This window comes from Spermophilus citellus (genome assembly GCF_964194105.1).
Source record: "Spermophilus citellus genome assembly, chromosome: 2".
NCBI lineage: Eukaryota > Metazoa > Chordata > Mammalia > Rodentia > Sciuridae > Spermophilus > Spermophilus citellus.
Genome location: NC_138183.1, coordinates 1,626,486 through 1,651,751, shown reverse-complemented (window position 1 = coordinate 1,651,751; position 25,266 = coordinate 1,626,486). Strand labels below are relative to the sequence as shown.

Genomic DNA, 25,266 nt, shown 5'->3' with positions numbered 1-25,266 from the left:
CCTCTGGTGCCTTCCTCGAGGAGCTGGAACCTGCAGTCACCCACATGCTCACTCTGCAGAGGGGGCACCTGTGCTCACGGCCACAGCCAGACCAGTCTAGAGCCAGGAGCAGGGTAAAGGTGGGGCACAGGGGGGTGGTCAGTGGGCATTTGCTTGGCTTGGGGTTTGCTTAGAAACCCAAGGAAACATCCCAGAGGATGAACCCCCTGGAGTCTGGAGCTGGATGAGAATAAACCCCGGGAGGCACCGCCAGACCCAGGGCTCTAGGACTTTGCCACCGGCTCTCCCTGTCCTGTGGACCTGCAGGCTCCATCCAGCAAGGTATAAGCTTCCCTGGGTCCCACTGAACACCACAAACACGCCTTACACCAACAGCACTTACACATTAACTAATCCACGAGACCCATTTGGGTAGATCAAGTAACAGGAGGGGACGGAGGAAATGCCAAGGGTCTCCAGGAAGGCTGTGTCCCCATCCAGTGCTCTGCTCACCACGACGTTTTCATACGGAATCAAGTCTAAGATCACCTGTGTGATGACAAGACCACACTTGTCACAGAGGACAGCAATTTTCTCAGAAAAGCTCCCAAAGCGTAGACCAACCACAAGTGACCCTTGACCCAAGAGCAGAGGCCCTGCTGGGGTGCCACCCACTTGCACCATGCAATGGGCACACAGCTAGGCAGATATGACAGGCAGCTGTCAACAGTCACCACAGCACCAGAGCGTCATCTGGGGCACATCTGCACTCATCCCCCCAGGAGCAAGGACACATTTACACCTCGATTGCCATCACATCTTAAGCAAGTCAATGGGACAATGCCCACGGGCAGGCTACAATCCCGTTTTGCAACTATCCAGAAGAATCAAAGATGACATTCACTGCTAAACTTCTACTTGACCCTTTGGAACTAGTGTGTCTTCCACAAAGCACATGTTAATTGAGTGGGTGCCTCATGTCCCCACTCCTATCTGGGCAATAGGGCCCTCAGGAACAACACTCCCTCCAGCCCAGCCACAGGCCTGCAGGCTCTGGACCACCCTTCCATGAACAACCTGTGTGGGTCCAGCTCTGCCTGCAACAGCAGGTCTCGGTGGGAGAGAGACCATGGCCACAGGAGTGGCACCTCGGAGCCCAGAAAACCCCTGCACAGGCACACAGAGCCTGCTGTACTCCTCTTAGATGTCGACAAAACCGGCCTCTTCTGGGAAGAGTGGGGGCCATATGTGAGCTGAGCGTGCCCTAAGTGCCCTGCACCATCTGCAGCCTCACTCGGGGAACTGCAGTCACCCGTCTACCTGTGCTGTGGGCACCCCTCCCTGGTGGGCAGAGCCCGCTGAGCCTGAAGATGATAAGGTGGGAACAGTGTGCCACACAGACTCTCTTTCTGTGTGTGTGAGTCGGGGGGCATGAGGCACTGCCTGAGAGCATGGTGAGCAAGGAGGCCCTGGGAACCAGCAGAGGAGCCGACAGAACACGGCTCTGGCAGTCCTCATCCCCACCACGAGCCCTGCCAACTGTGGAGAAGGCGGCAGGATACCACCAGCCAACTTGGAGGGAGGGCTGGTCAAGCACCAGGAGGGCATCCAGGTACCACAGACAGTGGCCACACCTCTCTCTGCAGCCTCCCTGCCCCTGCATCTCACAGGGCCGAACAGGGGCAAAGCTGGTTCCTGTGCCTCCTAGAGCTACCCAGATGACCGCTGGAGTCACCTGCCAAGTGCAGGGAGGAGGAGCCCGGTATCAGTGCTGAGCACCACAGTAGCCAGGATCCCCTCTCATCTCCAAGGGACCCTCAGCCTATTCCTGTTGGTTTTAGGAACATTTGGCCAAAGTGAAGACTTGGGAACCAAACAAGTGACATTTGAGTATGACAAGATTTCCTGAGAAAAACACGGTTTTAAGAATCCTGGATGTGGGCTGGGGATATAGCTCAGTTGGTAGAGTGCTTGCCTAGCATGCATAAGACCCTGGGTTCAATCCCCAGCACCACACAAAAAAATGAATAAATAAATAAAAATAAAAAGAATCCTGGATATGGCAAAAATGTAGGGAGTTCAGAACTCCTCAAAGAAGACATTGGCTGATGCAGAAGAGAGAAGGGCCTCAAGAAGGAGGCACCAGACGCCCCTCTGGGCAACCCTCCGTTCCAGCATTCTTCTCACAGACTGGTCACTCAGCTGAATTCCAACCAGGACTCCACAACTGTGAGCACTTGACCCACGACCCATGAACCCAACCAGGGTCCACGCAGAGCAGGCCGGCAGCACCCACAGGCACAGTACCTCTCGTCCAACGTAGGAGCCACTGCTCTCGAACACCACAGCTACATAATGGCCACCACGGCTGTCGAAAAGGGAGAGGACGTCACTGGGCCTTTCGGGGAGAAAAACACAGGTTCTTAGCACTCCGAGCCGCAGGAAGCTGCCGGCACGCGTTGCTTCCACACAGCGACATGCACATGACCGTGACCGTGACTGACTCACTGTGCAAACGTTGGGGATCCAGCACAGGGCCTCCCACTTGCTAAGCATGTGCCCTGCCACTAGTGACACCCCAAGCCCCATGTGCCCCCTTTTAATAGAGCTACTCACTGAAGAGGGTCCAGAGGTGGACAGGCTGGAGGCCAGGTGCCTTCTGTGTGGTTCTGCAGAAAGTCGATCATCGTCTGTCTGACTGTCCGCAGCTCTCTGTCGGGTCCTGCCAGAAGCACACCTTGATCACAGCCACATCTGTGCAAATCTGGCCCACCAAGCGCTGGCTCCATACCAGGTAACCCTGGTGGGCGCACTGATGCACACTGCCAGGTGTGGTTTAGGCAGAGGTGGATTCATACACAGGTGACCATGGGGCCCGTGAGTGAGTGTGAACCGCTTCATGGACGTGTGACAACAGATGAATCTCACAACAGGCACTGAGAGGAAGGCAGGCCCCTGGATCCCACCCACACAGTGGACATGGCAAGGCCGCCTCTGCACCCAGGGAGTGCCGGTGTCGCCAGGTCCCCACAAGGGTAACTTGAGCACCCCCCCTGGCCAGGCTCCCCTGGGAACCCAGTAGCCACACACGTGTCCACTGTGCATTTCTCCAAACCCTCTCAATAAAAAATGGACTTGAAAGAACTTTTCCAAGAAAGACAAAGCCGAAATTAAATTCTCTCACTGCAATAACTAAGGTCAGACCCCTCAGTGGAAGGACAGGCAGTGCTGGTGCAAACCCACCGTGGGCATACACCCCTGAGACCGACAGGCCTGGACATCGGGCTGAGATAAGAATACAGTGCTGTGTCCTTACCTTTAAAATTTTCTCCAGTTGTAAACGCCTTTGTGAATGCTTTAAAATACTAGAGGAAAAACACACAACAAATAAGAAACAGCCTCACGGGGGTCCATGTTCATGTTAACACACAACAAAGTGACCAGTGCCTTCAGAGGTCCCGGCCAAGTCCTCTGGCAAGTCGAACTGCCTGAGGACACGTGTCCACCTGGCCCTGCAGGAGCCAGTGCTCCCTGCCACGTTTGTGGGCAGGCTACAGTAAGCACCATCAGGATCCCATCATTCACGTTCTGCCCCAGAGGTCTGGAAGCAAGTCAAAGCCACAGGGCAGAGTCATAAAGGGCAGCGCCCCCAACTCCTGGCACCTAAGATGTCTAACTGGGGCGTATCCACAGAGGACGTAGAGGGAGAGTGGCAGTCAGGATCTGAGTAGAGGAAAAGGACTCTGCATCAGGAACTTTCTTCATCAAAGACATAGTAAGCAGTAACTAGATGAGGTCCACTCTAGGTTCAGATACCCCGGTGCTACGACGGGAAGGTCAGCGTGGAGAACATGAAAGGACCTCCGTCCGTAACCACCAGGGAAAGGACAATGCAATGGCACAAGCAGCCTCCTCACAGACAGGGACACGCAAGGGCCCCAGGGAAGAGAGACTAACCAGTAGTTTCCCTGTGCGCCGTTTGTGGGCGAGCGTGAAGGTGTGAGGGAAGGGCTGGCTCTGTGGGGTCTGCTGTGCACACCCCCAATCCCCCCGCCCTGTGATGCCCCCCAGGCCCACTCTGGGACCTCGTCACAGCAGTGCTGCTCGAAGCAGCAAAGCCTGCAGATCCAGTCACAAGGGCCAGTGCCACACAGTCCCAGGTAATCAGGTCCAGCAAACCACGGCGACACCCAGCACCACAACTCGGGAGGAAGGGCCAGCCTGGGCTGCTCAGCAAGGCCTGCCTCAGATAAAGAGGGCTGGGTGGGCTCAGTGGCAGAGCTCCAGGTTCAACCCTGTCCTGAGGCGGGCGGGCAGGCAGACGTCTACAGGCAACACAACATCACCTGTGTATGAGGTTACGAGAAAAAACCAAGTAGAATAGATCTTGATGCCATCAGACTGGGACAAAAAGCAGCAGGACAAGCAGCATAGGACACAGTGGTCCCTGAGCCTGGAAACCAAGCAGGATATACAGCACAACGCTGGCCGATAATAGAGTGGCCAGAGCCAGGCAGCAAGCAGGCCAGTGAGGGCACTCAGACAGCACCCCACACAGAACAGCCAGGATTTCTGGGCTCCAGGGACTGGCACCAGGAGCTCCTAGAAACCATCCCCACAGACGCCACATCTTTTAGGGACGTTCATGTGATTGTGCCACATGGCATTTGTGTGCATGCACATGGCCACACACCCATGCACTCATGGACACTGCCTGGGCTTTCAACAGGCCGTAGTGACCTCTGTCTGCCCCCTGGTGGAAAACACGGGGACAAACATCCTTCAAGGGCTGACTACAGCTGGGGGCAAGGTGCCAGTGTCCCTGTGGGTGCTGCCATACCCTGAGGAGGAGACACGAGGACCACAGTACATACACAAACAGGTGGGCAGCACTGGCCGTGCAGCCTGCAGAGGGCCTCTGTGTGTGTGGGCAGGGGCATCCCAGCCCAGCGGCAGGCCTCCGAGACCCCACTGCTGAGTCTCGGGAAGCAAGCCAGATCACTGCAGACCAGAAGTGAGAAGCCCGAGAACAGGGCAGGCCGGACGCAGCCCGCAGGCACCCGGGGCTTACCCGGAAGGTGGGGTAGAAGTGGACATCGTAGGTGCGGCACACCTCCTGGTTCTTCTCCTCCGCGCAGTCCAGCGCAGCCACTCGGATGGCAGCAGCCCAATCTGAAAAGCAGGAGTGTGACCCTCAGCAGGGCAGGTGCTCTGTGCTCACCACCCCACCCCAGAGGGCATGACAGCTGGGAGTCAGCTGCCATGATAAACCAGTCCAAAGCCTGCCTCCACGTCACCAAGGCAGCCCCTCCTGCATCCACCTGGGGAGGAGACGCTTCCTCCCTGACGACGGAGGGAGAAGACATTCTTGCCGAAGTGGCAAGTCACTCCGTGGCTTCCCACGTGGAGGTGTCCTAGTTCAGTGGAACCCTGACACAGATGTGCAGGGAACAGAGGGACAGGCAAGCGCTGCATGTGAAAGGGTGTGGGCAGCCAAGGCACATGCACAGAGCAGGCACTGCGCTAAGGGAAGCACCGAGCCACCACAAAGGCTTCCCGCAACCCTGCATGCCTCTGCTGTCCTGGGAAGGAAAATGGAGCTGCTCCAAATACCTTTCTCAACCTTTAAAGTTTTATTAATTATGGAAAATTTCCAACACACAAATAATAAGATAAAAATATAACTCCCACATGTCCCTCATCTCAGTATCAACAATCACCAGCTCATGCAACTCTGGCTTCACCGGATCCCCACCCACTTTTAGAACCACCCAGAGCGTGAGGTTTCCGCATCACACCTCCCCACGCGCATCTCTGAAGTGGAAGCTCTTTCTTCACAGGGCATGCTGCCCACACCCTGGCACATGCTGCACAGCACGCACTCCTTACACCATCCCAGGCCCAGCCAGGATGAGCAGGCCCTGTTGCCTCCTCTGCGCCCAAAGTGGGCTTGATGGAGATGTAAAGGAGGCTGCCTCCAGTCCGGGCAGACCACGTGTACATCACAGCACCCACACCCACTGGCAGAAGACCCCCACCTCTGCCCTGTGCCTTCCCACTCTCTGATCTTGCTGACTGGGCCCCTGACCCTGTCACCTGGCATGGGGACAAGTGATCCTGGCCTTCTCCCTTCTTACTGACCATGACCAAAGTACACCGATTCATTAGGGCCACGGCCACAAAGGGAGGCCTCCTGTCCCACTCCTCTCACTCGGGGGTGGGGACGGGTGCCAGGACACATCCATAGAGAAAGCTGCCTGTGGTGACCAGGGAAGTGCCCGGCCTCCCTGCCAACACCAGCATCAGGATGAGGGCTCCCGGCACTCTCTGATGGGGGCCTTTTTGATAGACTGGTGCCTTTTCTCTGGGTGGATGGACTCACACACATTTCATGGTGCCTGGCCCTGTGGGGCTCCTGTCCAGACCTGGGATGTGGTACTGGTGCTCAGCGAGTAGCCTCTGCAGGAAAACCCAGGGCTCTGCAGGTGGACAAGTCTAAGGAGCCTCGTGCTACCTGCTGCTGGAAGCCACATGATTTCTGGATGGAGGCTCACTGCCTGTTCTGGCCATTCCTGTTGTCTGCTAATGTCACATCACAATCTTCTCTGAGGGCCAGCTCTGCTCTGCTTCAGAGGCAGTGCTTAACGCCTGGGTGGGAGGGGACTGCCATCAGCAGTCACCCCAACACCCATGGAGATGAGATATCACACCTGCTTACAACACATACCTTTTCCCTCTTTGACTAAAAATAAATAGCACAGTTATGTTTTTCACAAATGGTGACCAGACACCTTCCTGCTGTGTTGGCTACAGAAACAAGTCATGTCCCAAGGCCACTATGATGCTTGGAGAACCCCAGCAACTCCTGATTGCAGGTCACATCTTCCTGGAGCCTCACCTTGCACAGACCTGAGGAAGGACAGTAAATACTCCCATCCAGCTAGTGCAGCAGAGGAGCAGATGGCAGAGCACGTGAAGGTGGCCACCCTGGCTCTGCAGCCTGCACCTGACACTCACTCTGCTCACTGGGAACTTTCCACGACACACTCCACCCAAGGTACAGAAGCGCCCTCCCACCGCCAAGCACAAGAGAATGAAGGACCCAGGGCCTAATGACAAACTCCTGTGTGAAACACCTGAGCCCGCCCGGAAGCAGGGAGGGAGGGGCACGTCCCAGGACACGCACATCTTGGTAGGTTTTGGGTCTATATTTTCTCAGGTTTTTCTCAAAACACGTCACTCATAAATCAAACATTAAAAACACCTACTAACCTGCGCACTTGTGGACATGTGTGCTGTGCGCCAGCGCTGCTGGCCACCTACACTGTGCTCCACATGGCTCTACCTTCCTGGAGTCGCCAACAGAGGGCGGCTCAGCACAGGCCCCCAAGGTACAGACCGCTTACCCAGCACTGTGGGCAGAGCTGCACAGCCCAAGCCACAGCCAGGCACGGCTGGCTCTGACGGCCCTCAGGCCAGCCAGCCAAGTGTGGCCGGGCTCCGCCTCACTCAACTCCTGACAGCCGGAGTGCAGAACCCCTGAACCCCTGGCGCCGAGAGCCAAGTCCACGAGAAACAGAGGCTCCGTGCACCCCAACACTTGTGCTCAAGCGATAAGAGCATGTTCCTATGACCCTTCCTGTGTCCTCATACATCTTGTCCACTGGAGGTCACCGCCCAAAACACAAGAGCAACCTCCCCAGCCCCACCATGCTCAGCAATCACATCCCACTGTCCACACTGCCCACTGCAGCACCCCTTCAAGACTGCGATAGGAATGTCAGGGCCCCAACTTGGTAGATGGGGACACTGAGCTCCATGTCACCACACACCCAGGAAAGAGACAGGGAGCTTCAGACCCAGCTCTCTTGCTGTTGGAAACGTAGCCCTGGGCCTTCCAACCCAGGAAGCGTAGGCAGACAGGTGCAGGCAGTGCCGCCCATCAACATTGCTTTCCCAACCCTCTCCATGGAGGTGGTCCAGTGTTAAGGGCGTACCACCCTGGCAGGATGGGGGAGATGCTTGGCCCACACAAGGCAACAAGTGAAGGAAGAGCAGGTGGAGCCCACGCACAGCAAGCATACCGGCTCAGGAGTGCGCCGTGCTTCCTGGGCACCTGCGTGTGAAAGGGCAGCAGCAGATGGAGACCAGGGGGCCTTGACCTAACCCCATGGATTCCCGTGGGCCTGAGAGCACCATAGCTCCACCATAGCCTCCACCTATGGTCATACGGCAAGTCTTCCTGTCTCATCATGCCACATCCTCAGTCCCCAGGGCCTCTGCCTGGACCCTGTACCACCCCCGTGCTGGGCTCCCACTGAGATGCCACTCACTCCAGGAGTCCCTTCTGGTTGCACACTAGCTCAGTCCCTACTGTGAGGTCTGGCCCAGTCTCTGCACTGCAGGCCCACAACTCTGCAGACACCACCCGACGGGTCAACCCCCTGCCCCAGAGCCAGACTGTTCAGTTTCCCCTTCTGGCCTGCCACTTACTGGGTTCTGAGAGTCTCTGTGCCTTAGCTGCTCCTCTGTAAAATGGTGACATCAAGTAAGATATACTTGCCAAGGAGCCTGGGATGGGACAGGTTGAGAGATGCATGCTGGCATGCAGGAAGGCCGGTAAGTTCTGCCATACAAGTGCTGGCCCAGCGCCAGCACACAAAGATGGAGAGCGGTGGCCAACAGCACAGGGTGCGACAGCACACTCTCATCAGCTCCTGCAGCCGACCAGTACTGCTGGGGAAACTGTGGCCCTACCAGTGACAACCAGAATCCCAAAGAAGGAGGACATTTTAGGTGAGAGACCAGCAAGGCAGGAGGAAGATAGCCAAGTGACACCTGAAGAGGTGACAGTTTGACCAGCGCACTGCTGTCATCACAGTGGCGAGGAGAGTCAAAGCTGCAGTGCCACAGGGTCAAAAGCCGTGCATGGCAAGTGGTTTCAGGAGTGAAGAACTCCCTTCTCTAAACCCTTCCCATGACAGCATCATGGTGCGATTTCCAAAGCCTTAAAAGCCATTTCTCACAAATGCAGAGAGCGCCCCCATCAGGCATTCTCCACTGACTCCCGAGGCGCTCTGAGGCGCTGCTGGGAGAGTGGGCGTGGGGAGGAGAGGGCGTGGGGAGGAGAGGGCGTGGGGAGGAGAGCGCCCAGGCCCTGTGGCTCCATGGAGTCCTTTCCCACTGCACAGAGGCCGTGTGCATCTCTGCAGACGAGGTCAGGAGTCCATGTGCCGCTCCAGCCCGGGCACCAGGGCCCCCTGCCCCTCGCTGCCAGCTTATTCCTGCAGCTACCTTGTCACTCTGTTTCTGCACAGTACTTGCTGCTCCCTCTAAAGAACAGCAGCCCCCGCTTGGTCCCTGCTGCCCTGCATGCCACTGCAGGGACACCAGCGCACACTCAGGTAGGCAAGGGACTCACACAGGCCCATGTCCCCGCCTGCAGATGCACTGGCCCCGAGGATGGTCCAGCTGCACCACTGCAGGAGCCCCACCTGCCCCGGCCTCTTGAGATTCCTGTCTCAACAAGTCACCTGTGGAGCCACTCCAGACACTGCCTCCCACCCAAATGAGGGCTGTCCTGCTGAAGGGGCAGGGCCCTCAGGAGGCCTTTGTCCGTCTTTGAAAACCGGTGGGCTGGTAACGCAGCAGACGGAAGAATTTCAGTTACACACAGTTACACTGTGGCACTGAGGAGGCACCAGCAGTCACTGGGAAGCCCTGGCAGATGGACGGTATTCACAGTGACACAAAAGATCTCACTGCCTATTCCACCCACAAAACACAGGCTACTGAAAAGGTCCTGCCTCAGGGTAGCGCCTCCTTCAATGCACTCCCCTCTCTGCTGCTCCCACCTGTCAAGAGGACACACAAAGGAGGGGACCTCTGAAGCTGAATGCAAATTGCCTGCTTTCACTGGACGCATGGGACCACCCCCCTAAACACTGGGGTTAAAGGGCACCAGCTGGGAGGCACAGGGAGGCTGTTCTCCCCAGGCAGCATCTAAGGCTTTCAAAGGGAAGGGGGACCCAAAGCAGCGTTGGCTTCTCGGGCCCGCTGGCAAGCATGGCTGTTAGTACTCTAGGCTTAAAAATACTTGTGAAAAAAGTGGCTTCTATGTACAGCTGACTAAAACCCAGTTCAAACTTGCTTGTTAGCTCTATTACTGAACCAAACAGGATTAAGCCTTTGCCATTCCTTGTCTTGTTATAATGAAAAAAATCTATATAAGTCCAACTTATGGTTAAGCACCAATTAGTTCTAGAAAATGATCACAGTAAAGACTAATTAGCCTCCAAGGTCTAAACGACTGTGACTGGTGGGCTGTCTGAAGCACTGAGCTCTACTACGGCTTCCTCCCACTCCTGACCGGTCAGGGCACCGTCACGGTTTCCAAGCCCACGTTCCAGACATGGAGAACACTCTTAGTGGGTGCAGGTCCCCTTCCAACAGAGCACAGGTCTTGGATAAGCTCAAGCTCAAGTCATAAAGCCTGGGCAGAGATTAAGGCCACCAACAGAGACCAGCACAAGGCACCTACCAGCTGCCACGGGCTGGCTTGGGAACACAGCCAGGTGCACTACTCCATCTCAGGTTGAGGGTGGCCTGGTCTCCATGCTCTCCTTATTTGGGTTCTGGGGACCGAACTCAGGTCCTATGGCACTCCAGGTCACACACCTGACTGAGATATACCCCCTAGCCCTCCAAGGTCTCTTCATCCCCAAGAGTTGGACATTTTCTTAGAACAAAACTGGATATGGCCCTCAGCATTCAAGAGTGCCTAAGGGTGATGTTAACAATCCCTGCTTACCATGGAAGCACCCCCACCCTCCATGCCACACAAGGCCCTGCAATGTTTGTGGCTGGGCCACCCTACTGAACACAGCTTTACACAGTGGTGAGTCTCTTGGAAGCACGTGGTGGACCATCCTCACGTGATGAACGACGTGAGCACTGGCCATAGCACACCACCACAGTGATTCAGGGAGGGCCTCCTGAGGCCTGGCTGGCACCTTGCACTGGTTAACTGTAAAACAGCCACACAGCTCTGACTGGGGCCTACAGGAGAGGGCCACTCCAGAACCTGGCTTCACTCTTCTTTCTACCCTCTCCTGCTCCTCCGGAGTCCAGGTGCACCCCACAGCCTCGGAGGTACCCACTTGTCCACCCCAGCTGCCACCTGCACCTCTACCTCCCAGGTCCTTCTCTACCTTTTTCCAGGGACAGATAATGACCTTCTGGGAAACACCCAGTAGTCTAATTCATCTCTAAAAGCCTCCATCCTGGTCAGGGAGACAAGAAAATCAGGTCCAGCAGGAGAGAGGGGCACCCTGGGAAAGGCAGACAGGCCATGGCTGCCACTTGGCGGCCACAGTAGCAGAGCACCCTCCTCCACCCCCAGGTGACAAAGCCTGTGCCTTCCACTCACAATCCCTACCCCCTTCTACAGGGTCACAGGAAGTAAGCTGACAGGCCTTGGAGACACCCGCACAGGGACCAGGTCCCAGTCTGTTCTCAGCCATGTGACCACAGTGACTCAGTCTCACTCATCCTTGGGTACAGTCACCTTAGACATGAGAGCATCAGTACTCTCTCAGAAGATAGTTCTAGAAGTGTCTCATTTCCCCTCCAAATTCCTCACTGAGAATTCTAGGGCCAACAACAGATCTGCCCTGTTACCCCAGCTCTCTGCTTTCCCAAATAAGGAGACAGGGACAGACCCCAAGGCCACACATGCTGCCTCTAAGGCACACACCTGTCCTACTCCATTTTCCGAGGCACACCAAGTGCAGGTGTGTCCGCTTGCATCATGGACCAAGATAACCATGACAGCTAAACGATTTTCAGGAACAGAGTGGGTTTTATTTTGCAGAGTACTTAGAAGCAACAGGCCTAAACCAGGTCCACATAAATACTGGAGTAATCTTTAGCTCCACAAAACAATAGACCTTTTGTTTGTTAAGCCACTGTCTCAGGAAAAACAATTATTTTCGAAACTTGAAAAAGCCAGTGAAAAGCCATGAAGCTCAACCTAACTCTTCTGAGGAAATGAAGATGCTCCTAAACTGAGAGGAGGGCTGGGAGAGGCTTCACCCCCCATGGACCACCACCTCCCCATCCTGCCTGTCCAGCTAGGGGTGAGGGGGAGGAGGCAGGTAGGCACAGTCCCTCTTCTAGCTTGGGCTCCCTGCCTGTGGCAACCTCCTGCCAGGGATGCTGGGGGGAGCCAGGTGGATGCTGTTTGAAGGGAGCCCAACACAGGTCTGCATGCCCAAGAGGACTAGCCAGATGGCCCTGTTCACAGGTGACTGATCAGAAGCACAGACAGGGCACCGTGATGCCGTGGGCAATGGGCACCCTCTCCTAAGCTAAACTGCTCGCCAAGCAGAGCGTGGCTGCCCTTCTCAGCAAAGGCAGTGAGGCGTGCTCCCAAGAGTGTCCAATGCATTGAGGCACAAGGGAGAGCGCACAACCACCTCTGGCCACAAGCCCATTCTTGCAGGGGGTCTTGCAGGGTCAATACCTCTTGGAACAGTGATCCTCCAGCTCTCCGGCTGGTGCTGACAGGATGCTGGGTGGGTCTGACAACATGCATTCTACCAAATCCCCAGTTGATTGCTTTGGGGACCACAGACCTAGAAAAAGTCCCAGGGACCCTGAGTGGGACACTGCTCAGTGCTAAGAGCTCTGTCCCTGTCTTGGGCAGCCTTGCTGCCAGTTTGGCCCTTTTCTTCCTTTGCTTCTGCACCCCACGGTCCCCCCCTCCCATGCTCTTGCCTGCAGCCAGGCCACAGCTGTCTTTTGCTTTCAGCCACATCTCAATTCAGGTCCCCTCTTCCTGCCCTGACCTGGCTGACAGCCAGTCCTTTTAAGCAACCTCGTTTAGTTAATTACACCATCAGGTATGGATTTTACTGTCTCACTTTCAGAAAAAACCTTCCTCCCAAGTTGCAAGGACAATTTTCAGGGCTCCATACATGCTGATTCTGCTAAACAACAGCTTGCAATATTTGAATTTGGCTTAAAACTTTTACATTTCAGATACTAAGTTGAAAAAGTTAAAAAAAAAAGGTGACAGAAGTTTTGCCAAGGCTACCTGCATTTTCATTTACATATCTGTTTCTGCTACTGAATAAAAACAAGAACTGAGGGCTGGGGACATAGCTCAGTTGGTAGAGTACTTGCCTTGCACACACAAGCCCTGGGTTCAATCCCCAGCACCACACACACCAAAAAAACCCCAAGAATTGAAAAACCTTCCACATTATCGAATGGCTTGTTTCCCCAAAAAACAAAGTTAAAGAAAAAAGGAACCCACTAGTTTTCTGTTTTTTTTTTTTTTTTCCCCAGTCTCTGGTCTTAGGTCTGCCTAGGGACTTATGGAAAACTTGAGATCCAAGAGAACAAACCCATTAGAATAAAAAAACCAACAGTGAAATAAGAGAACAAGTTCTAAAGACATTTACAACTGCATACTTGAAAAAGACTCTATAAATCTCATTTATATGAGAAAAATAAAGTAGGAATTGATATAAGACCCAAAAAGAAATATGCAGGAAGGAAGAGTAACAATTTGCCATGGCTCTTGCCCAGTGAAATCTGTAATTAGAGGTTAGCACAATAGTAGCAAGCTGGTCCCTGGAAACCTCAGCCTTGCTGGCGAGGAACACTACTGCCAAACCATTTAAATTCCACTTTATTTACAACGCGGCAGGTCTGCTCAAGAGGGCTGCAAATATCCTCTACTTTACAACCCTGCCATCTAAAGCAGGAGGACAACTTCAGGAGTGAGTAGCGATTAGCAGCAAGAAAGTGCTGAACAGTAAAGTACGGTAACAGTACCAGGAATTTGGTGAATGATTTCTCAAAAGCTGTGAACAAGGAACCCACCAACGAGACACCTGGTAAGACTTTTGCATTTACAAAGCACTCCCCAGAGGATCTGGGTTTCTAAGTTGTGGGCTTACTCTGAAACACACCACTTGATCAGCCATCCGAACCAGGAAGAGAATGGCGAAGATTTACAGGGAAAGGGTGGCTACAGGTCTGGAAAGGGGGTGTCCTCAAAACGGGGGTGCTAGGCTCTGAAACGGAATTGCTGGGGCTGGGGCTGTGGGTCAGGAAACAGCAAGAGAGACGGTGGGGGGCAGTGAAGCTCTCGCGGGCAGAAGGCAGGTGTTGCGCGAGGCAGGAGACTCCGCGGGGCCGGGAAGGGCGTTTCTGCTCCCCGGCGCCGGCGGGCTCGCGGCCGCGGCTGGCTCGCTCCACGAAGGCCCGGGCGGCGGGCCGGAAAGCGCGCCCGGCGCGCGGGACCCTCACCTCGCACGTCCCCGGCCAGCGCCCGCCAGGTGGGCGCGTAGCCGATGCAGTGGCCGCACCACGAGGAGTAGAACTGCACTAGCCACGCGGCCGAGCTGTTGGCCGTGGCCCCGCGCACGCTGCCGCTGTCCAGCACCCACACGGCGTCCTCGCCCGCGCGGTACAGCCGCGCCGCGCCGCCCGCCCCCGGCCCCGTCGCCGCCGCCGCCAGCAGCACCAGCAGCCGCGGCAGCCGCGCGACCCGAGACGGGGGCGGGCGCCGCGCTCGGGCTCCGGGGCTGCGCGGCGACACCGCCGCCGCCGCCGCCGCCCCGGCCGCCGCCATGTTGGGAGTGCCGCCGTCGCGACGACCTTTCACCTTGGCAACCGCCGTCATGTGGTCGCGCACGCCGGCTCCGCCTCTCGCGTCGAGTCTGGCCCGCGTGTTCGCTAGCCCTGCCCTCTAACTTCGGCCCCGCCCCTGCCCTCCACACCTCCACGCTCGCCCCGCCCCCGAGCTCGCCCCACCCTATCCACACGCTCTCCCCACCCCCTGGGCTCGGCCCCTCTCTCCTCGCCCCGCCCCCGAGCTCACCCCACCCTATCCACACGCTCTCCCCACCCCCTGGGCTCGGCCCCTCTCTCCTCGCCCCGCCCCCGAGCTCGCCCCACCCTATCCACACGCTCTCCCCACCCCCTGAGCTCGGCCCCTCTCTCCTCGCCCCGCCCCCGAGCTCACCCCACCCTATCCACACGCTCTCCCCACCCCCTGGGCTCGGCCCCTCTTTCCTCGCCCCGCCCCCGAGCTCACCCCACCCTATCCACACGCTCTCCCCACCCCCTGGGCTCGGCCCCTCTCTCCTCGCCCCGCCCCCGATCTCGCCCCACCCTATCCACACGCTCTCCCCACCCCCTGAGCTCGGCCCCTCTCTCCTCGCCCCGCCCCCGAGCTCACCCCACCCTATCCACACGCTCTCCCCACCCCCTAAGCTCGGCCCCTCTTTCCTCGCCCCGCCCCCGAGCTCACCCCACCCTATCCACACGCTCTCCCCACCCCCTGGGCTCGGCCCCTCTCTCCTCGCCCCGCCCCTGAGCTCTGCCCCGCCCTCATGAGCTTGGCTGCGCCCTCGGCCCTCCCAGGCTCACTTGCCACCTGGGCTCCTTGGGAGTAGGGCTGGTCCAGATTTTTTTGGTTTTTTTTGTACTGAGGATTGGCCTCAGGGGCGCTTAACCACCCAGCTACATCCCCAGCCCTTTTAAATATTTTATTTAGACACAGGGTCTTGCTGAGTTGTTTAGGGCCTTACTAAGTGGCTGAGGCAGGCTTTGAACTCAGCATCCTCTTGGCTCAGCCTCCTGTGCCAGTGAGATTACAGGCTTGCACCATCACACCCTGCAGGGTTTCCAGATTTAGCAAATGAAAATATACTACGTGTGGCACAGATACTATGGCAAGGTTAAATGTGAATTTAGGATAAACAGTATAAAAGGCGAGTTGAGCTTTTAGTCTAAAGGACAAATTTAGACATGTTCTTAGAAACTATACTATTTATCTGAAATTCACGTAACTTTAGCCTGGGGGGCTTCGGAGGATGCCCTAATCTGACCCTGACTTTGTAGCTCTTAGAAAATGTAACAGAACCTCAGCACAAAGGTAGAGGGTCACCTCTGAATTTTAGGATGCAAGAATAGACCTTGGCTGCAGTGTTCAGTCATGTCTCCACAACCCGGGAATAAAGTTCTGTGTGACGTTTTTACTCAAGTGGAAGAGTAGACCTGTTTGTTTGTTTGTTTGTAATTGTGATTCCTAACTTTTTTATTCACATCAACACTCCCTGAACTGTGACTGAAACAGAAAGGAAAGGACACAGGGGAGGATCCCATCAAGGGGCAGGACCTGGTGTGAGCCTGAGACTACAAGGTAGGTCTGCTTTCCTCTGCTGGACGGTTGGTTTTAACAAATGACCATTGGGATCACCTGGAAACACAGTTGCCAGTGCAGTCATCTCTGCTGGCTGTCCTGTGGCTCTGTGTGATGCTGTGTGTGAGGAAAGGGCTTTGCTGATATCAAGGGTTAGGAAACCCTACGCCTGATGGTCCAGACCAGAGGTCCTGCTGTGGCTGTCCCTATCCCTCATGTCCCTCTCTTTCCCTTCACTTATCCTTCCTGTGCTAATGCTCACTGGTCTCCATTCTGTGCCAACCCTTGGAGACAAATGCTGAGCTCTTGAGCCCCTGGGACTGCAGAGCAGAAGAATGGACCTCAGACAAAAGTGTGGAAGCCAGGCCTGAGGACAGGGAATGCGGTGGGGGCATCATGCATAGGAGGGCAGAGAGAGGCCTCTGAGTGGATAACGTGAGAGCCACACCAGGCAGAGGAGCCACATGTACAAGGGCCCTGTGGGAGAAGGTGGCACACTGGAGGGGTGGCAAGGAGTCCAGTGTGGGTGGAGAGAGCAACCAGGATGAGTGTGGAACTGAGAGAAGCACCGCAAGTGACCTGGCGGAGGGAGTGACAGGACACAAAGGCATGGGCATGGGGTCCCTGCAGCACTCCTAGTGAGAGTTGGAGCAGACACAGAGCACAGGCTGGACTTCAGCACCATTGAATGCCCACACTTCAAGGTGGGCAGCAGGCAGGGAAGAAAGGCTGGGCCCCGGAGCAGGCCAGATGTGTGTGTGTGAGCCACAGTCTGGCTTTGCAGACACCAGCCCCTGCTCTGCTTTGTCTTCTTGGCCATCAGGGAGGGCCTTTACTGGGACACAGGGAGATACTGGTTGTACAGAGGAGGGTTTTGGTGTTTGATGGCTGTCCCAGTGTGAGCAAACGGGACAAAAGACCAAGTAGACAGATGTGGGACCCACAGACATTCCTGGGGGTTCTGGAAGCTGCCTGGGGGGCCATCAATGAAGAGCTGTGTCATGAGCCAGCCAGGTCACCAACAGACCAGACACGTCTCTGTCCCTCCACTGCATCAGAACTTACTGAATGAGTTAACTGCAGGTGACACCACTCTCATCAGTGGCAGTTCAGTGGATACTTGTGGGTCCCTGGTGTCAAGCTGGGCAGTCACAGGGTCATTCAGTCTTGATTTCTACATCTGTAAGGCTCAAGTCACACACTCTACACAACTATATGTACAGGCTACAGAGAGGCTGGGAACCGTGCGGCGGCCTCAGGCTTCAGGAGGCAGATAGCAGGTACAGATAGGGTCCGCACAAGTGGTTGGATGAGATTAGGAACCACCGAGAACCTGTGCAGGGCGCAGGGCCGTCGGAACACAGGAACCTATTCTAGGCCAAGGTCCAGAGAGTGCCAGTCTCATATCAGCTTGGAGTGTCAGCCTGAGGTGTCAGCTTGCAGAGGGACTTGCATGGTCGTCACTGGCAGGAGAAACTGCTCTGCTGAAGCCTCTGACAGAGAACTGAAGGTTCATTGCTGTGGTGACATTCCTGGGTGAGGCTGTGATGAGTGACCAGGTGACAGGGTCAGCGTGCTGCTGTGTCCAGGCTCAGGTGCCCCTCCTTCTGTGGGTCTCGAGTGAGGGGCTGCATCCTGAGGTGGTTCCACTAGCTCCTGGGCCTGATTTTTCCAATATGAGTTTGATACACCCACACACTCATGTGCTTCTGATTAATCTGTAAGTCACAGGTGGTCATTTTGATGAGCATGATCAATTTATTTATCAGCATGTGCCTTATGATGGTGCCAGGCAGATGGTGGCTGTTGATTTGCACAAACAAGGTAGAGTTCTTGCCCTGATTAGAGCAGCTCAGGGCAAACTGGGGCTTTATGAAATGGGGTGACTCAGGGTTAGGCTGAAATCAGCTGTTCTGTCCACCATGGAGTCACAAAGGGAAGGGCGCAGCCTGAGAGCTGCTGTTCTGCACACCATGGAGTCACCAGGGTAGGCGCAGCCTGAGAGCTGCTGTTCTACACACCATGGAGTCACCCAGGGCAGGCGCAGCCTGAGAGCTGCTGTTCTGCACACCATGGGTCGCCCAGGGTAGGCGCAGCCTGAGGACTGCTGTTCTGCACACCACAGAGTCACCCAGGGCAGATGCAGCCTGAGAACTGCTGTTCTAAACACCATAGAGTCACTCAGGGTTAGGCACACTCTGAGAATGCTGTTCTACACTTTGTGGAGTCACTTTGAGCAGGCACAGCCAGCTCCAGCACTGTCTTCTGGGACCTGGTTTGGTTTGGACAGGGACTGGACAGGCCTGTCTGGAGCAAGAAGGTGAGTGAGCTTGCTCAGCCCTTGCCCATCACAACCAGACACCACCTCCTATGGGCAGGAGGCACAGTTGGGAGGGACATCCCTGCACTCCCAAGGTGGGTACCCTCACCCTAGTGAATTGCTCTGGTAGCTTCTGTGTGTGTGAGAGAGCCACTGTGGCCATGCCAGACCCTAGATGTTCACAAAGCTCATGACGGGTTAGAACACATGTACCAGAGGCACCATAGCAGGTGGGCAGTCTATGAAGGAGGGAACCAGGAAGCAGGATGCCAAGAAAGACAGGTCTCAGGAAGTTGAACGTGGGATTTAAGTGAGGAATACTCATTTCATATGAAAGATGATGACTTCTCCTGAAGCTGGTGTCAAGATTTATTGGCCCAAGTGTGGATCAGAGCCAGGGTAGGCACAGCCCTAGACCTTGGAGGGTGGGACCCTGCCCTGCCCAGGTCAACACATCTGAACACCAAGGCACTCGGCTCTGTGCACATAACGCTGGGGAGATGAGGTGTCTCTAGTACCTTCCAAGGATGTACTCCTCCCACCAGAGTCATTTTATAATCCTGGTCCCCCTCCGGCCCCATCAGTCATTGGGAGGTGTAGTCTCATCTCATTAGTTCCCGGTGACCAGCCTCCCTTCAAGGGTATCATGCCAAGGCTGAGAAATGACTTTGGCAACACAACGCACCTGCTTAGCACCAAGCCAAAGTCCTGGCAAAACCAGGCTCTGGTTGTGGGAGCAGCCCCAGCATCATGTGGAGCCACCAGCACCAACCCCAAGCAGTGAGACAGGGACCATCGAATTTGAGGCCAATCTGCAGGGTTTCGATGTGTAAGATTTATTGCAATGCCAAACGTGCATGTGTTAAATATGTAATTCCTCACACGGCCTCATAAATCCAAAGGGTCAGCAATAAATACAGGAAAATAAAAAATTACAGACTAATTTGTTCAGAAAACTAGGAGGGAATTCATGAGAGAGCTGTTCTGAAGTCACACACAGGGCAGGAACATGTGTCCCCGTCCCCGCGGCAAAACCAAACCTCCTCTGCTTTGGGGTGGGCTGCGGTGTACCTTGTGCACAACCAAGCAACTGTCCTGGCTGGTGCTTCCCAGTGAGCGTACCTCTACAGGGAGCTGGTGCCCTGGAGAAGGCGTCTTGCTAAGCATCACCCCACCGCCCCGGCCCGGCTGTCCTTAGAGGGGCTCCTTAGAAAGGTGTTCTCCCCAGAGATGGATAGGGGGCCCAGGCAGCTCCTGTCCTGTGGCAGGGCACCTGGAGGCCTTGCCAGGCCGACTAAGGAGAAGTGTCTCACTCAAGCCCCAAGTGCATGGAGGTCTCCCAGGGCCACAAGCACAGTTGAAGGAAGGAGCACCTGTGTGACAGCTGGAGAAGTCAGCCCCAGGAGGAGAGGCTGAGACCTGGAGGCATTGGCAAGGGACTGGAATGTCCCTAAGGCCCACACCCCTTGTCCTGATTCACAAAGTGAACTGGTTGCACCATCTTGGGAATAAACTAGAAACCAATGATCTGTACAGTTTGTGAGTTGAATGATGTCTTAATAAAAAGTGTCAAACATTTAATACACCAGTATAAAAAGAAGAGGAAAAAATCATTTTCTGAAAAAAATCTCTTCATATTTTAGAATATTCAGTGAGTTTTTGAAAATAAAACTGATACCTAAAAACACAAAATGGCACATATTACTGGGAAATCACATGACATTTCTAAGTGTTTTTCTGTGCAGTTTTTCCAAAGTTATTGCATGATGCTTCTCTCTCCTGCCTTTTCCTTGTCACATAATGGTGCCATTGGTACAAATTACTCACTAACATTTTTTTTTTTTTTTGGTACTGGGGATTGAACTCAGGGGCACTCAGCCACTGAGCCACATCCCCAGCCCTATTTTGTATTTTATTTAGAGACAGGGTCTCACTGTGTTGCTTAGGGCCTTGTTAAGTTGCTGAGGCTGGCTTTGAACTCGTGATCCTCCTGCCTCAGCCTCTGAGCCACTGGGCTTTCAGGTATGTGCCACAGTGCCTGGCCACTAACATGGTTTTTAATGACTTAAATAAGAAATGAATTGGCAAAGGATGGATTATAGATGGATGACAGAGATGATAGAGGAATGAATGATAAATGCGAGCTGGAAGACACACACATGGGTATATACCTGTGCATGCCTGTGCACACCTGCAAACACACACACTCACACACAGCTTTGGGATGTGAGGAGTAACTTCAAAGAGCCAATTCCTGTATGCAAGCTTCAGCTCAAGATACCTGACAATGTTGGAAGTCAGAAAACAGACTTGAAAGTGGCTTCCTCTGCAAAAGAACTGACTGCTAGGGTCACGAGCCACTTCCCGGAATGCACCGAGGGGAAGACTCAGAAATAGCAAAAATGCAGAAATGGCACACTCGTCAGTATACATCCATCCTGCAAAGCACAGTTCATTCCAAAGCTTCCAAGGGAGACTGTAGCACAAGCTCAAGTGGTTCTCACGCTGGAATCTTATAAAACAGCCTGTCCCACTGCTCCTCCTGAGCCCTGGGAGCAGGGTGGGCAGGGAAGTCTTCACTCTTGCTCGAGTCTGGGAACCTGCGCTGGGGCACTGCTAGGGGTGATGGCTGGGCTGCAGGGCACCAGCCTCCTCCTCCCTGGGGGACAGCACCAGAGCCCATCAGACACCGTGGAGGTGGCTGCTCTGAGTGGAGGTCACTGCTGGGGAGGCCTGTCCTCGCCCTTACCCATGCTCCAGGCCATTTTCCAGGGGGTCTGTGCTGAGCCTGCCCCCGGCGTATCCCTGTCCTGCCTACAGAGGCCCAGCAAGGCTCTGAGACTCACTTCAAAAAACCATAGCTAGTGTCCTCATGCTCCTTTTCACCTAGGAAACATGTGTGCCTGGATCAACACTGCTCTGCACTCCCCTGGACCTTGTCCTGAGGAAGGCGGGGGCTCGTGTGAAGAGGGGACACAGTGCTTCCTTGCAGAAGCAGTGACCTGGCATTCTGTCCTGGAAGGTCCACCCAGGAATTGAAGGAGGTGGCATGGGCTGACCTCGACCAAGCACGTGGGTGTGTGTGCACACACATACCCATAAAGTCTCTTGCTAGGACCCAGTCACTGTGCTTCTGAGGAAAGATGTGGCTCAGGAGCCCTTTTGAAATCTGGACAAGTCTGCAGTACCAGAGAGGTCTCCTACCCCCAGAGGACAAGCCCCAGGCTTTGCTGGTAAAGGGGAAGTAACTTTTGGCCTTCGAGTGGTCACCCACTATGGTTTGCTCAGCTCAGGCGTGTGGGAGGCATACGTGCCCATCAGCCGGCTGACAAGTTATATACTGGAAACAGTAAACCCAGAAGACCCTTGCTGTCAGAAATCCAGTGGGCAAGAGTCGGGAGGCTCACCCCGCAGCTCTTCTTCCACCCACGGCTGCTCTCTCCTCCCCTGTTGGCCTCTGCTGACTCCCACACTGTCCGGTTGTTAGGGGCTGTTCTTGCTGGAGCACCCAACCTCCTCGCCTGTCCTTGCTGCCGGGACAATCTTTGGCAAGCATGTCTCTTCATCATTTGGGTCTGGCCCTTTCAGCCCTTGACAAGGCTGTGGACACCCTGTCCAAAGAAATGCAGCTGGATCCAGTCTGAAGTGATGTGGAGCCCCTGCCCAGTCTGCAGCTTTCAGATGACCATCCTGCATCGCCAGCAGCAGGGTGGCGTGCCTCATTTCCAGCCTACCCTGGATATCCAGGCCTCCTGAAGGCCCCTGTGCACATGTGCACGCACACGCGCGCGCGCGCGCACACACACACACACACACAGTTACACAATGGCATCACAAACATTGTGTGCCTCCCTTAGGGACTGCCCTGGGGGATGAGCCCCGACAGCACAGCCAGCGAGTCGCACAGGATGCTCCTGGTGAGCTGGGTGGACACCAGGTCCACAGCCTGGGCTCCCTCGCCTTTCTCCAAGCCTGGGAGATCAGCACAGGGACCTGAGTCAAGGACCAGGGTGGACTGTCCCCCAGGGAGCTGCTCTCTGCCCATTGAGTCCTCGGCCCCAGGGTGGTCCTCTGCCTGGCAGCTCAGGCCTCCCTTCCCCTCCTCGCCAACACTGGCCAGCAAGGGCACTGGGCCTGGGGGAGAGGCTGCTGGGACTGCAGACCAGGGTGTTGGGGGTGTGGCTGTCCTTCTGGATAGGGGCCCATCCAGGCCTCCCAAGAGGGTCCCCGACCCTGGCTCACGCTCTGCACACTCAGTGCCCCACACCCCTCCCCGGGGCCTGCCCATGTGGCCCGGGGACTCCTCAGGCGCCACACCAGCCCAGAACCCCAAGCCCAGAGCAGGAGCCTGGCGCCCACCCTGAGTGCCCAGTAGCACCCTCGTGTCACTAGCCACCAGCGGCCTCAGCAGAACCTGTTGGGCCACACAGGCTACTTGGGATAGACTCAGGGTCAGTGCCAATGGCCTTGGGAGCCCCTTAGGGGCACTGCCTGTCCCTTCACTCAAGGGGGACCCTGGGCAGCTGGCTGCTTCTAACCCCTGACTGCCCAGGGCTCGGCTCCCCACAGCAGAACTTGATTTACCCAATTTGCCCTCGAGACTTCCGCCCTTCCCAGGCACCCCCAGGCACAGCCCCAACTCCTGTGGCCCTGGGGACAGTGCTGCTGGCAGAGCCTCCTCAGAAAGATCCTCGGTGGCGAGGGAGGTGTCCTCCCCCAGAGGGTCCTCTGAGCCCCCAGAAAACATGGCCTCCTCGGGAGGGGAGGGGAAGTCTTCTGAGCACGGGTAGGCCTCCTCCCTGGCCCTCTGTGCTTCAGGGGTGGGAGGCGGTGGGGGCAAGTGGGCATCCCTGTGGGCGGGGGACAGGAGGTCTCTACTGCCACAGGACAGCTCCTTGTCAACTGGAGGCAGGATCCCAGCCCAGAAGCCAATGGCACCTGGGGGACCGGCCTCCTCCAGGGCAGCAGGGCCTCCACCCCCCCGACACCCAGGCACCTGGCTCCCGGCAGCTGGAGAGTCCAGTCCACTGGGGACCTCAGGAGTCTGCAGGGCCAAAGGGACCTCGGGCTCCGGCGAGGCCTGTGGAAGTTCCCTCTGGGTGGACAGACTCACAGCAGCACCCCAGAGCTCCTCCTGGCAGTCAGCGGGGGCCTGGGGAGGGGTCAGCCCTCCTCTGCTGAAACACACCCCTCCAGAGGTGGAGGTCCCCGGAGGAGAGGACAGTGGTGGGTCTAAGTCACTGGTGGAAGGGGTCTGGGATAGGAGCCCCTGGCCGGTGGTCTCAGGGGAGGCCGGCTTGGTTTTCCCCATACTCGATCCACGGGTGAGGCTTCTGCTGGCTCCAGAAGATTCCTGTCCCTCTCTAGGGCCCAGGAGAGGAAGAGGCACTTGAGGCCGCCCACTTTTCTTGAGGTCGGATGAGCCACCTTCAGGCCAGGAGCTCCCTGAGGCTGGCCCTGCACCAACACCAGCTTCCCACGGGTTCTCTCTGCTGTCCTCATCCCAGATTTGGTTGGAGGCTTCTGACAGCTCTGACCCTGACCTTGGATAGAGGGCGTCTGGGAGGGACAGTGGCCAGCTTTCCTGCAGGAGGCTCTGCCTGGACTCTAGGCCTCCTGCCACGGTCACCTCCATGGAGGAGACACCCAGGGACCCAGCCCCATTGCCCCCCTGCCTCTGCCAGGACATGCATCCTGCACCCCCAGAAGCACCACCCGGCTGAGGGTCCCCCTGGTGGAGCCCCCAGGACAAAGGTGGGGTGAGCCCCTCCCAGGAGTCATGAACAGAGAGATCCCCAGACTGGTCGAGGTCAGCGTCTGGGGTGACCTCAGCTTCCAAGCCAGACAGGGAAAGGGAGCTGTCAGAGAGCTGGACCAGGGTGGCTGAAACTTTTTGAAATTCCTCGAGAGAGGAGCAGGACGGGTCACTCGCAGAGCCTGTGGAGGAGGTGGGGGAGGAGGCAGGAGCCTCTGAAGACCCTGAGCAGGTCCTGGAGGCAGACTCCAAGTCCAGGTCCAAGGGGGCTCCCAGCTGGGGTGCGGGGCTGCTTGAGCGAGGGGCTGCAGGAGCTGCTGGGACAGGACAGGTCTCAGATGACATGACAGTGGTCACAACCTGCCCTGGGGCAGTGCCACCCTATACCAGCAAGGGCAGTCCCTCCCTGTGGCCCCCACAGCCAGTGGTTCAAAGTCAGAACACCCCAACAAAGGCAGAAAAAGGTCAGTGGTGCCAGAGCAACGGACCCTCAGCCCACCTGCCGGTAGCTACCCCCATCCGCCCACCAGCAATGGGTCACTCCTGAGTCTCAGCCGTCGACAGACAGTGGGACTGGCTCTGCTTGCTTTTCACTGGTGATGCCCTGGGGAGGGGCCTGGGCAGGGTCCCTGCAGCTGGGCATAGGGAAGATAGGACTGTGTGCTGTGGGGAGAAGCCCAGCTCTGATTTAGGAACTGCTCTGGGATGACCCTTAAGTGGGGACTTGAGAGTCCTGGAGCTGACATTGAGAGTCCCTGGAGGGGAGGGGGGCATCACCTGGGAAGGCAGCCAGTCGGGGAGTCTCCAGCCAGGCAAAGGGGACCCCCAGGTCCTGCCGACAGGCCTCTACCCTGTAAGCACATTGGTAGAGAAGTCCTGGAGCACCCCCCAGAGGGAGTCCTGTCCTCCTAGTTCCCAGGGCTCATGGTCAGGGACCTGCAGGAGGTCAGTCAACTCTACCATACTCTCAGGAACATCCCTCCAGCCATCTAC

The 25,266-nt window shown here is 56.2% G+C and overlaps 2 protein-coding genes across 4 annotated transcripts in view; both read right to left on the bottom strand.

Moving 5' to 3' along the window:
- The window catches only part of QSOX2 (quiescin sulfhydryl oxidase 2), a 28,882-nt gene extending 14,253 nt beyond the window's left edge, over window positions 1-14,629 (bottom strand). For all 3 annotated transcript variants that reach the window (XR_014020503.1, XM_081280990.1, XM_081280991.1), the window contains exons 1-6: window positions 14,299-14,629; window positions 5,051-5,151; window positions 3,296-3,344; window positions 2,596-2,701; window positions 2,287-2,377; window positions 383-528 (exon numbers count right to left, since the gene is read on the bottom strand). Coding sequence is in view for 2 of the 3 variants with exons in the window: in XM_081280990.1 (XP_081137116.1) it covers window positions 383-528; window positions 2,287-2,377; window positions 2,596-2,701; window positions 3,296-3,344; window positions 5,051-5,151; window positions 14,299-14,623 (818 nt within the window). In the remaining variant the exon portion in view is untranslated. The remainder of the gene's footprint in view (window positions 1-382; window positions 529-2,286; window positions 2,378-2,595; window positions 2,702-3,295; window positions 3,345-5,050; window positions 5,152-14,298) is intronic.
- A 6,498-nt stretch (window positions 14,630-21,127) lies between these two features.
- Window positions 21,128-25,266, bottom strand: part of CCDC187 (coiled-coil domain containing 187) — a gene marked incomplete at its 5' end in the record, with an annotated part of 41,970 nt that continues 37,831 nt past the window's right edge. The window contains 2 exons of the mRNA XM_081269478.1: window positions 21,128-24,590; window positions 25,051-25,124. Of these exons, the coding sequence (XP_081125604.1) occupies window positions 22,372-24,590; window positions 25,051-25,124 (2,293 nt within the window). The 3' untranslated portion in view covers window positions 21,128-22,371. The remainder of the gene's footprint in view (window positions 24,591-25,050; window positions 25,125-25,266) is intronic.